The following is a 13,776-nucleotide window of genomic DNA, read 5'->3' on the forward strand; positions in this document are numbered from 1 at the left end:
ATACAGGGTGTTTCCTAAACATGCGGCAAAAATTCAGGGGGTTGTTCCTTGGACTATTCTAAGAATATTTTGTCCTTTGATGATTTTTGAAAAACCTCTTTGTTTCGAAGATACAGGGCGAACAACATTTTTCATATTTTTAAAATTAATAATAGTTTAAATAAAAATGCGTACCGCACTGTGTTTACTAAGTAGGTACAATTTATTTTTAAATTTGTTTAACAACATTCCAATTACTAAAAACGGCCAGTTTTTTGACTAAAAATTGCTAATACATCACAAAACGAATTCAAATGAAAACCGTGTTTAATCTGTATTCCTTTACCATCTGCACTTATCAATTTTTAGTCAAAAAACTGGCCGTTTTTAGTAATTGGAATGTTGTTAAACAAATTTAAAAATAAATTGTACCTACTTAGTAAACACAGTGCGGTACGCATTTTTATTTAAACTATTATTAATTTTAAAAATATGAAAAATGTTGTTCGCCCTGTATCTTCGAAACAAAGAGGTTTTTCAAAAATCATCAAAGGACAAAATATTCTTAGAATAGTCCAAGGAACAACCCCCTGAATTTTTGCCGCATGTTTAGGAAACACCCTGTATATTAATTTTTATTATACACTTTGAAAATAGGAATAGTCACAGTATTAACAAATTATAAGAAAACAAATCATACAATTGAAATATAATTTCAAATAACAATAATTTCGAATTAATAATCATCGTTAAATATTACAAAAAGATTTATTGTTGTTTTAATATATATCAGAACAAATTAGTGAAAAATCATTATCCTACAGCTTTTGTTTTAAAATGTTTGAATTGAAAAGGGATGCCGGATGAGTATTCCTTTGATCTTAATATTTTCTCGGGAACAACAACAATAACTGAAAAAAGTGTGGACACCAGAAGGACGTCATTCGTAATTCTATACAGAAAACTCATCTCATTCATTTTTCTGCACTTTACCGAACTAAACATGTTGAACCTATATTGAGCTTAGGTGTAATCATGATCTTTTATGAGGCAATTATTCCGGGACGATAGGTATTCAAAAAAATTAATGACGTTCATAAATAAGGTTCCAATTCGACAACGCTCCGTTATCGCCTAATTTTATATCGCTTTTCACCAACTAAGCGAAGCATCGTTTTCATCTAGCATCATTCAACTGGAAGCACGGCAAAAAGGAAGCATACATAGAGATTTTAATAGAATTTATAATATGGAGTGCGGTGTAATATTCTATGGTCCAAAATTTTTTGAGAACTATTTGGCTAAGATAAAAGAAGGTAACAAGTCATAAGGCATAAGTCAAATTAACTTATATGCATCGTTAGAATTACCGACTTTGAAATAAAAAAATGATACAAGGGCATAAGCGACACCTTTGGTGACTGCTCAGCAATAAAGAACGGTTCTGAAAAAAAAGGGAAATATGGTCGAAACTCGAAATATGATGGCTATTCTTCGATTCAACACGCGGAATGGTCCTCCATTAAAAGGTTTCATTTTGATGTTTTGATGAGTTTTTTAAGAGATTTTGAGATCTAGGTGGACAGTTGTGATCACCTTTTCGAAAAGTAAACGGCCAGGAAACTTTTCTTGCAGAATTTGATTGTTTCCGTTTCCCTCGTTGCGCCGTCTTGTTGAGAATAAACTTCGTCGACATCAGAATCTTCCAATTGCGACCCTAAAAATCATCAACCATAGCTTAATTTCCAAGATCGACAAAACTGGACTTTCGTCAACAATTCTGCTATATTCTCAGTTCTTCTTAGGTGATGCATACAGTTTCGATACTTGACATCACTAACTGGGCGCAACAGCTCAAATTTTTTCCACCAGTTTCACTATTGCCGGTCCAGAAGTTGCTTCACGATTACCCAAAAGTGCTATAGTTATGTGACTACAAAATTTTCAATTTGTAGTGAATTTTAGCAATTTCATTGGGTTGTTGAATAGTGTATCGTTTCATCTTTAGTAATGTCGTAGTTCTTCCTTGTCAAATGCCTAAAGAGGATAGCTTTCAAAGTGACAGCTGCCAAGATAGCAGGCTATTCGAAATGATATCTTTTATTGGAAAAACCTTCAGTTGGAAGAGTCGGTTGCATTCTGTGTAGACTTCTGCACTGTGAATTTTGCCACTTCCAGCATAACGCTGCAAATTATTCACCCAACAATTAATTGATCGACAATACCTTGAAATTGAAAATTTCACTCACGGCCTTGTGTTCGAATTTATTAATTGACCAATAACTTCAAAGTTTTTACAATTGGACCAAACTTCAACAACAATAATAGTATAGTTCATCCAAAGTCACTTGGAGGAAGCCAGAATATTTCGACTTAACAAGGGTTGTCCAGGTTTCTAGAAATTCCTTTAGGGCCAGTGAATTTATTGCCTTACAATACTTTCAAATAAACCCCAGTATGTAGCGGATCGCAGTATCCACATCAAAGGGACATCTAGCCAAGCGTTTTTATGGACTAGTTCAAGTGACTTTGGATATACTATACTTATATCGAAGCAATTTGTATTAAATTCTCCATAGAATTCAACTATCGAATTTATTTTCACTTGAACGTCATAACGTAACCAGAGATGATTTTGTTCTAGGAATTCAAGTACTTTGACTCAGATCGTACAATTCAATGGGTTGGTGGAAAGCTACCTGTTGCTGAACCTGCTTGTGGATTTCATGGAGAAAAGTGTATCAGCAGACCTAATTGGAAGTTAATTGTTAGTATGTCATCCGCGGCGTCCCTTCTGGTAGTATGCATAATGTTTGCATTAAAGTAAGTTTGATATTATGTCGTACCATTGGTATTTTGAGGAATAGTAAGTGTCAATAGGCACATTTTACCTACTGATCAAAGACAATTATGTCTGGAATCGGTAATTCTTAAACCTCCTGATGCTGTTATGGTCACTTTGAACCATATTGAAGTGGGAATTGAAATTCAACCTCGTGGTTCTAACCAATAAAATATAATAGTTGGAATTCCTAACTACTTTTTGATAATTTGTGACATTTATGTACCTGTACCTGTACAGCTAGGGGTATAATTATCGTAAGTAATTGCACAAGTGCATCTAAATTACCGATAATTTTGCATGACAGCGTGTTGTCATAAAAACTGCATGAGTTCAAAAATGAAAATGACCGAATGCAGTTTTTCAAAGAAAACACGCTGGAATGCGAAATTATCCGGTCATTTTGATGCACGAGTGTAATTCGGGGGAATATTTCCCGAATAAACTGTTACAACACTTGTCAAACTGATGTAGAATGGAATTGCCATAGATTCGAACTGTGTAAGATGCATAGAAACTAAGCATCTATGAACAGAACAATTATCGCAGTACTGTTTCGCTTCCTACAATGCAATTATCGCTGTAATTTTCGATAATTCTCCATATAGATAGCATTTTTGACAGGAGGGAAATATTCGCTGTAATTTTCGATAATTGTTCTCTATATACATAGAATTTTTGACAAGAAGGAAATATTCGCTGTAATTTTCGATAATTGCATTCCATTTACATAGAATTTTTGACAAGGAGGAAAATATCCCTAAGTAATTGCACAAGTGCATCAAAATCACCGATAATTTTGCATGACAGCGTGTTGTCGTAGGTAATTGCACAAGTGCATCAAAATTACCGATAATTTTGCATGACAGCGTGTTGTCATAAAAACTGCATGAGTTCATTTTCATTTTTGGAGAAAGAGCCCGACACCGAAGGTGGAGGGCTCTTTCTCCAAAAATGAAAATGACCGAATGCAGTTTTTCAAAGAAAACACGCTGGAATGCGAAATTATCCGGTCATTTTGATGCACGAGTGTAATTCGGGGGAATATTTCCCGAATGAACTGTTACATTACCTGTCAAACTGATTTAGAATGGAATTGCCATAGATTCGAACTGTGTAAGATGCATAGAAACTATGCATCTATGAACAGAACAATTATCGCAGTGCAGTTTCGCTTCCTACAATGCAATTATCGCTGTAATTTTCGATAATTGTTCTCCAGATACATAGAATTTTTGACAGGAGGGAAATATTCATAAAAACTGCATGAGTTCATTTTCATTTTTGGAGAAAGAGCTCTCCACCTTCAGTGTCGGGCTCTTTCTCCAAAAATGAAAATGACCGAATGCAGTTTTTCAAAGAAAACACGCTAGAATGCGAAATTATCCGGTCATTTTGATGCACGAGTGTAATTCGGGGGAAATATTTCCCGAATAAACTGTTACATTACTTGTCAAACTGATTTAGAATGGAATTGCCATGGATTCGAGCTGTGTTAGATGCATAGAAACTAAGCATCTATGAATAGAACAATTATCGCAGTGCTGTTTCGCTTCCTACAATGCAATTATTGCTGTAATTTTCGATAATTGTTCCCCAGATACATAGAATTTTTGACAGGAGGGAAATATTCGTAAGTAATTGCACAAGTGCATCAAAATTAGCAGAGCTGAGAAATTAGATATGAGGGAAATGGCTTACAAATTAAAGAAGAACAATTTGTGTGAGTGCCTCAGGAAACAATATATGGGCCATTGTTGTTTCTGATTTATATGAGGGACATTCTCACTCAGCAAAACATCCCTGGTAAAATTGTTACATACGCCGACCAAACTGCAATTGTTTTTATAGGTGAGTCATGGAACAACGTTTATAAAACTACAAATAAATATCTGGCTAATATATATGGATGGCTGAACTTCAATTTGCTGACATTAAACTTCAATTAGAGCAAATTTGTCTTTTTTTCTATTACCTGTTAAAATAAAGAAAGATATAAGAGAGGCCAGTACGATCATCCATTTGGCACGAGACAGAGAGGAATTCCAGTTGATGGTCGCCAACCTCCGTTGAGGAGACGGCACTTAAAGAAGAAGAAGTTAAAATAAACTCGATGAGAATCCCTTGTCATTCCTGATGGAAAGGGTAACTTTCAGGGGGCGCACATGTCCATCTATTTTAAGGGTTAATCCAATCAACTATCTAGGTGTAGTTATCGAAAAATAAATATGTCGAAAAACGTCCCGTAGGTGCGGTGTACATTGAAAAACGAAGATCTTCTTGTTTTGTAGATAAAATAGAACGAGAGTAATTTCCACTACTGTTTTAATATTACGGACAATTGTTTCGCCACCACTGTCTATTTCCTCGGGTCACAGCCATTTCATGGTTTTCCATTCAATCATCAAGCAATGGTAGTCAAGGAATGGGAACAAAAGAGGAAGCTAGCGTTCTGGTGGACACTCAATGGTCAACGATAGGCCAAGTCACTTCACTCTTACTCGAAGAGCAGGAAAATGTTCTCCCACTCAGTAAACAGGAATTGAGGAATCTGACGGGCGCACTTGAGGGACATTCTCCTGTAAGGTATCATCTGAAAAATATGGGAAAAGCGTCTGATGACACATGTCGCATCTGTCAAGATGCCACTGAGACAGCCAAACACTAGCTTTGCGAATGTGAAGCTGTTCACCGGAAAAGGCTACATCACCTTGTTATTAAAGCCGGAACAAGTGATGAATGTAGCTCCCAGGAAGGTAATGAAGTTCATTTAGATATTACTGCCGGACTGGTAAAGAGTGTGGGGATGCATAATAGATCTTTATGTCAAGGTTCTTGCGAGATCTTTCGCCCTCCTCTATATTAATATAATATAAAGTGTATTTATAGAAAAGAGAGTGAATTACCATTCATCATTGGAGTTTTATGTTCTGCATTCGAAACTTTTGATGTGCACAACTTAAAAACTGTTCAGTGTGTTCTAGTTTCACTCTAAAATTTGTATGACATCAACCCACTTCTCACGTTCTATTGACCAGACTCAGATCAATAAAGTATCAGGTGGCTTTCCGTTTCACATTAACATGCGGTCATTCAATTCCACAGACAATAGACAAAGATAAATATATTGATTTATGAATATCTCTAGAAAGATACTGATTATTAAGATTACTATCGATGAGTTGATTCACATCATATTTCGCTTCCTAAAATCACTTTACAGGCATTACAGATACGAACAGAAGCTTGCATGTTTATTATGGAAAATCGAAATGAAAGATGTAACCATCATACCCACTGAAACTAACGAAATGTCTAGTAAAAGTATGGTAATGTATATTCAGGGACACTCCTGACCAAACAAAATAATTTTTTCGTGTTTTTAGATTCAAACTTGTAGATTCAGTTTGTTTCAAGCTCCCACTGGTAGCATTGCAGATATGTCAGATACTTCACCTAAAAGGGCTTACACAAAAATTGGCCTCTACAAGGGAAATATTGTTGCTATAAAGTTCTCCAACAGAAAAAGTTTCGATCTAACACGATCGATCAGGAAGGAATTAAAACAGGTAAATATATCTTATCAGCCATTATTCAAATTATACTCTTGATAGATATTTTTTCACTAACTCATCAGAAAATATTTATAAGTCACTAACTGATTCTATTTTTACGTTTGAAAAAATACCCTTTAGAACATTCATAACAGGACAAGCAGTGAAAAAGTAGTTAGAAGAGAAAAGATAATTGAAATTAAAACCATAAATTCTGGAAGAAACCAACTTCCTACCACCTTCAACTCCTCCCAATTAACTTAATATTAGATAGTTACTCCTTGATAGTTTCTTGTTCACTTAATGGAGATGAGTGTTTCATTAATTTGAACGCTGTATATTTTACTTCCTGAAAATAACAAAGAATGCCCTCTTTCTACAACCGGATCTAAATAACTACATTCCCGCATTTGTTTTCTCGCAGAGTTCCACTCTTTTATGTCTGCATAATTATATTTTTATTCGAATATTTCATTTTATGGAATTCTATCCATGTTAAAATACAGTCCATTCAGGAATTATTGACATCGAAGTAGGCCATGAACGTCTAGTCGCGGCTTTATTTCTGGTTACAAAAATATCACTAAAAATTGCTATGGTTCATCATAGAAATAACCATTTTAAATTATTTTCATCATTTTTGTATCCGAAAGATCCTGAATTTTCGAAATTTCGATTATTACGAAGGGACGCATACAGTCATGGTTTGAAATTCAGATTATATAACGTAAAAATATAGTGAAATGCTATCTCATTCCAAGGAAATCCAATGAAGAGATATCTATTCATTTGAGAGTCGCCCATGAAAGATCCCATTGAAGATCATTTAAAATATGCATATTCCTTTTCACCAAAGGCTCTTCAAAAATTGTTGCATTACTGATGGACACTGGATACCAACCTGCTTGCAAAATTCTTATCAAAAAACTCTTATGGATCATTTTAACTGTGGTGTCTAAACTGGTGAAGAAAACAGAAAAAACTGGTTGATAAATTTAAATACTGTAGCTTAGTGAATGGAAGAGCCATATCATAATAAGACAGAAATAAAATTCAAAGAATCCATTTAGTATATGAAAAATTATGACATCACAGTTGTACTGTAACTTTCAAATTGGAACCAATTTATCAGCCGATGTGTAAATTACTTTCTAAAGTCACTATTTATTGAAACTGTTCATGACATGAATGATTGATTAAACTTGTATGAAAAATATAGGTACTATTTGTACTCAAGTTTTCTGTTTTTTATTGAAATGCTTTTATACTAGTTTCTATTAAATTACATAAATTATTTTGCCCATAACAGCTTTAACTCACCCACTAAAAGCATTTTTGCATGAAATTATTTCTAATTTGTGAATTTTAACATTTTATTGCATTCTATTATTATCTTCAAGTGGGTAAGAGGTGAAGAAATTCTTGAAGTTACTCTTCTGAATATATTTTTCGATTAAATACTCAGTAAAAATTCTATAAAGCAATTGGAATTTATTAGATTTTTGGATTACTCATTGAAGAACAAAAAACAGATATAACAATACTTAATTTCAATATAGAATATTAATAAACTATAGATGCAATGCCAAGACTTTGTTTAGCAATCCAATTATAAAATAATTCTGTCTTCATAGATTTATATAATCCTCATGATAACCACTGTCAAAACAAAACATCCAGGTAAAAATCCAAATATCCAGCATTCAAAGTAGTGCTCCTTCTACTTTTACCCTTGAATATACTTGAAAAAATTTTGTTTTCTTTCTAGAGTCCACTGTTGAATAAATAACCAAGTATCCTCCAGATAAATGAATTTCACATTTTGTTGCAAATATTCTCTGTATTCACCATAAAATCGTACTCAACTTATTATATTTTTTTGTTTATCAATGAGAATTTTTTTTTTTATTAACTGTTTTCAACTTGTAACCAATTAAATATATGTAATGTTGTCTTTGATTGATTGAAATCCAGATGCTTTTTAGTCAAATTTCATCAAGGCCAATATATTGGTTGCTTTTGGCTCGGCTTTTGGTAACAATCAAATCATTCAATTGATACAACTTTTAAGTTTCAAAATTTCTTCGATCAAAACCAATAACACAAACAAACTAAAATGTAACCTCCTGTCAATGACATTTCCAATGCCAACCAGAAATCTGCAATTCAAAATGTTACTGAATGAGCCAGTACCAACTTAATTTCGATTTTCCAAAGCCACCCGGGATGTCAATAATTCCTGAATGGACTGTACTTATGAATGCAATGTTAATAGAACCTGATATGAATGACAACTGCGTTTGAAATTTCTTTCATGAGGAAATGATTATTGATCACCCTGTATGACTGTCAAGCGCATATTCTGAATTTTTATTTATGAATTAATTCTTTGTGGTTACGAAAACGAAAAAAATTGTAATGTTCGAGTACAGGGTGATCCAATTTTCACGAAAATAGAAAAAGTCAAAAATTTCACTACACTATTCTAGTAGAAATAATGATGTAAGGCGATACTAAAAGGTTACAAAATTAGAAAGTATTTGATCGACTAATTAAACAGTAATTGAACTGTGAAATTTCACTCATAAGGTGAACATCAACCTGTATATCCCAAAGGAAGGCGATTGAAACCTTTTTATACGAGTCCTCCATGATGACCTTCATTCATGGTATCCTTTTGTCGCATTCTTCCCGGGAAACCCTGTATGTATAGCTTGTCTATCATTGAATCAAGGTGTCATAAATTCGATACTCACTGAGAGGTTCTCGACAATTATAAGCCTTTTTTCAGTGATTTTTATGGTTTAGATGTAGGTAGATTGAGAACGAATCATTGAAATCAATGACCGTTTTAAAGATATACATATGTATGGGCGAGTAAAGAGGAGAAAGAATTGGTGTTTTTTGAATGGGATACCCTATATTTTTCAATTAAATTTTTTAGCCGCAGATTTGTCGAAAAGCATCCCGTTATTGATTTTTCAACAATGTCATCATCCGTTTCGAAGATACTGAGCTTTTGGACATCATTTTTGTGATTGGGCACCTTATAAATGAATATTTTTCATTTATTTAAAGATTTCAACGAGATGCTTTGCGAAAAATCTGTGGATAAATACTGCGTTGAAAAACAAGGTGTTTCATTTGAGAACACTAGAAGAATTCTATGGTCTGTTATGAGTATCATTTAAACAGCTTCTCTCAGACTGTGGGGCGCGCCTTCTAAGGGCAGCTGATTGACATGATTGAGGGGCGCACAAGAGATTGAAAATAATAAGATAAAGACAAAAAATATAAAGATAAGTTTGATCTAAAACATAAAAATCAATGAATTTTTCGAATACCTCGAACATAAACTAAGATATAGCGTACCTTATATTTGAAACAGTATTTCTTCAAAAATGCCCTGTGATTCGAGAGTATATCAGGATATATGCTCTCTGAAAGCTTATTATTTTGAAAAATGATTTCGGTGGTCCTTGAATTCTTATAGTTCTCGAGATGCTTACAGTCAGCATCGTAATTGGGGCATCCTGTTCATTGATATCTACAGTGAAATTAATGATTACTGGCGCCACTTTACATCTCAGATTAATACATTTTTTCACTGTCTCCAGGTTAGAGATTTAAGGCATGAAAACCTAATACCTTTCATTGGAGCAAGCGTTGATCCTGGAAATATGGCAATTTTCACTGCTTACTGCGCTAGAGGAAGCTTAGAAGATGTTTTAGCAAACGAAGACATGAGGCTTGACAACATGTTCATTTCTTCTCTTGTAACAGATATACTGAAGGTGGGAGCTCACTTAACAATTCGGCATTATACGATATTACTAACAACAATTTTTTTTTAATTTTTCAATTCTTTGCAGGGTATGATTTATTTGCACGATAGCGAAATCATTTCCCACGGCAACCTTAGACCAAGCAACTGCTTGATAGACAGTCGGTGGGTTTTGCAAATTTCAGATTTTGGCTTGCACGAATTCAAAGGAATACGATCGGAACCAGATGGCGAAGAACTGAATAGGGCGCTTTATAAAGCTCCAGAATTGCTTCGTCATCAATCGCCTCCTCCTAGAGGGACTCAAAAAGGAGATGTGTATTCGTTTGGCATAATTCTGTATGAAATACTAGGACGGTCAGGTCCCTGGGGTGTACTTGATTTATCACCATTAGGTATGATATATTATAGGAAATATTAATAATAATAATAATTGATGTCCATAACAACGCAATTCATAATAGAAACGGAGATATTTATTGCAATGACACCAGAATGATTCTTCAGTATTCTATTTTGTAGGTTAAACTAGTCACACAAGAATTCCATGACTTATTGGCTCTTAATCTTCCGCTCACTCTCTTCGAGTTGAAAATTCAACTGAAATTAAATCGAATTAATTTTATTTTGCACGGTTTGTTGTGATTCAAAATAATTTTAAATTTAATATTTCCATCTTTACATCATATTTTGTTTGTCGATAATTTATATTTGATATTCTGTTGCAAAGGCGGTAGGTCTTGTTCACCAGTTGTTAGATTTTAGACGTCATGAAAATATTTCTCCGATGCCAAATTAACTCACTGGCGTCTTCATAATTTACCTTCAATTTCACTGAAAATAAAAAAAGAAATAAACATATTTGATATACATATGATAGTGAGTGGGTCATCTAGCATTTGCCTTTGAAATATCATAGTATTTATTTAGTCTGGCAATACTTTCGTCATTCGTGTTAGATAAAGAATCGAAGTACCCATTTTCGCAGGGAAAAATATTTTCTTTCATTGTAGGATATGATATCATAGCTGTGTGATAATTATTCACGTTGTTCATCACAGGCGAGGAACTGTGACTACCTGTGATTTGGAGATATCAGTGATTGATTCACTGTCACTACTCTAGAATATCGTTGAATGTACTAAATTTTCAAATGTATTGATCAAACCTGTATAGGTACTTATTTTTCTAGCGTGAATAAACTAACTTGCTTCTTCATTAAATAAATATTTAAATTAAATATATTTAAAGAAATAGATCTCTCGCTCAACACTTGGTGAAACATCGTTATTAATAAATAAATAAAAACACTTGACTATACGTTCACAAATTTGTGAACGTATAGTCAAGTGTTTTTATTTATTTATTTATAAATATATTTGGATAATTTTCAGAAATTATCAATCGGGTTAAAAGAATAGATGGTGATAATCACTTCAGACCACCACTAGGGCAATTGGATGCTGCTGAATATATCATCAAATGCATCAAAGCTTGTTGGCATGAGGAACCTGATCAGAGGCCAGATATCCGATATGTTCGAGTAAGATTGAAAGAAATGCAGGTATGGAATATCAATACAATAATACGAATCTGTAGAAAAGTTAATTCAATAATTCTTCAATTTCCTGTTTCAGGCGGGACTGAAGCCAAATATTTTTGATAATATGCTCGCGATAATGGAAAAATATGCCTATAACTTAGAAGGATTGGTTCAGGAGAGAACAAATCAATTGACCGAAGAGAAAAAAAAGACTGATGCATTACTCCATAGAATGTTACCAAAGTTAGTAAAGAAATTTCGAAAATAAAAATTGTCCATTAACTTCATATGATCTATTTCAATGATCTCAGATTTGTGTACTTCTAGATTCAAGTTAGAATGAACACAGCATTTCATACAGTTTGCCTAGGCAGTAGGTCAGAGAGTACATTTGATTTGAAATTAAGCTAATTTCTAAGGTTGGGAAAATTGTATAATTCGTGAAAATAATGATTATATGCCGACAAAGCACTGTATGATGTGATTAGTGTATTCTTAGTTATTTATTTGACTATGCAGTGTTCACACAACTATGTTAGCATTACAGGTCGATATTATATTTTCAAGTTTCAAATCTGCTGATTTGGGGATGACGTTTCTTTAATTTGATTAGTTCATTAATTTTGAATATATTTTTTCAGACCAGTGGCCGAAGCACTCAAAAGAGGTGATCAAGTTGAAGCCGAAATATTCGATTGCGTTACTATATATTTTAGCGATATTGTGGGCTTCACTGAACTATCTGCAAATAGCACACCTCTGCAAGTGATTGACTTACTCAATGACCTGTACACATGCTTCGATTCCATTATTTCACACTATGACGTTTACAAGGTAATGAAATATTATTGAATTGAATTTCGTTGCCATTGGGATAACTCAAAAAAAGGCATTTTGAATTATCGCAGTTTTCCACTTGAAAACTGATTATTTAGCTTGCCAGGTGGAACTTAAAATTTGAAACTCTGTGTTACTCAGAATAAGAGAGATAGGCCAAACATATGTTATATATTCGAAATCAGGGGAAAAAAGCTAGTAAAGTATAGAAAAATATACAAGGTGTTCCATTTGAAAAAATGAAGTTGCAATCAATATGTTGCCCACTCTGTATATATTTCGTTTTGTGAAATCATTTTGAAAAACACTAGTCGATTTCTTGAAACTTTCATAAAAAACTTTTTTTTGTAATTCTTTTAGTAACAAAGTTAAAGGAGGATCAAATTATGGTGAAAAGCCTGGTATACAGGGTGAGTCTTTGACTTGTACATATATTTTAACCCAAGATTCCTGAGGTCAAAAGAAACACTTTTTTTTACCATTTTTTCCGATTCGGCCCGGTTAAAAAGATACAGGCTGCTGAAAATCGTTAAAAAAATGTGATTTTCAGCTATATCTCGTAAATGGTTCTATTGAAGGAAATGATTTTTGAAATATAGCTTTTTTTTTATGTGATACATCTTATCCGAACATAAGATTCCATACACATTCTTCTGTTTCTTTATTATGAACATTACATCCCATAAAAATACCAGAAATTCGAAGAAACCAACTCTTAAGAGTAATTTGAACAGTCATTGAAGAATATTTGGCTAATTTGAAAAGTAAAAGTATTCTTCATGTTTTCTCGTACAAAGCGCCGTTTTCGAATAACTTGATCTTAAAAAAAAAAAATTATCTGTGAAATTCAAAAAATTGGGTACTTTGGCTGAATGCAACTCTGTTCTGTTGTGGAAAAAAATCACAGAAATGAATATTTACTATGATGTCATGTCTCAGATTTTAGAATTGAAGTAATAGCCAACTTAGTTTGAAAATGAAGTTATTTGAATAAGCTCACCTCAACTCCTCGATTTGATTACAAAATACTGAGCTTTGGCACAGCTCTGATAATAAGAAGATACTTCACTAAAATCAACATTCTTTTTGAAAAGTTCAGATTATTCATAAAGCCCATGTTTAAAAAAGTTTCCACAAAATAGTCCCATTATAATGACAACAATCAATATCTCACTAAAGACTGCTGCTATCGAACAATACTGTATTCTTCGGGTCATTCAAACTCACATCGAAACAT

The 13,776-nt window shown here is 33.4% G+C and overlaps 1 protein-coding gene across 4 annotated transcripts in view; it reads left to right on the top strand.

Annotated features, from left to right (window-relative positions):
* The window catches only part of LOC123682997 (guanylate cyclase 32E-like), a 182,272-nt gene that overhangs the window by 143,909 nt on the left and 24,587 nt on the right, over positions 1–13,776 (top strand). For all 4 annotated transcript variants that reach the window (XM_045621889.1, XM_045621886.1, XM_045621888.1 and 1 more), the window contains 8 exons: positions 2,624–2,802; positions 6,045–6,150; positions 6,208–6,390; positions 9,993–10,169; positions 10,248–10,554; positions 11,554–11,723; positions 11,797–11,945; positions 12,344–12,536. In XM_045621889.1, coding sequence (XP_045477845.1) covers positions 2,624–2,802; positions 6,045–6,150; positions 6,208–6,390; positions 9,993–10,169; positions 10,248–10,554; positions 11,554–11,723; positions 11,797–11,945; positions 12,344–12,536 — 1,464 coding nt within the window. The remainder of the gene's footprint in view (positions 1–2,623; positions 2,803–6,044; positions 6,151–6,207; positions 6,391–9,992; positions 10,170–10,247; positions 10,555–11,553; positions 11,724–11,796; positions 11,946–12,343; positions 12,537–13,776) is intronic.

The sequence above is a fragment of the Harmonia axyridis genome, chromosome 6, assembly GCF_914767665.1.
Source record: "Harmonia axyridis chromosome 6, icHarAxyr1.1, whole genome shotgun sequence".
Classification (NCBI taxonomy): Eukaryota; Metazoa; Arthropoda; class Insecta; order Coleoptera; family Coccinellidae; genus Harmonia; species Harmonia axyridis.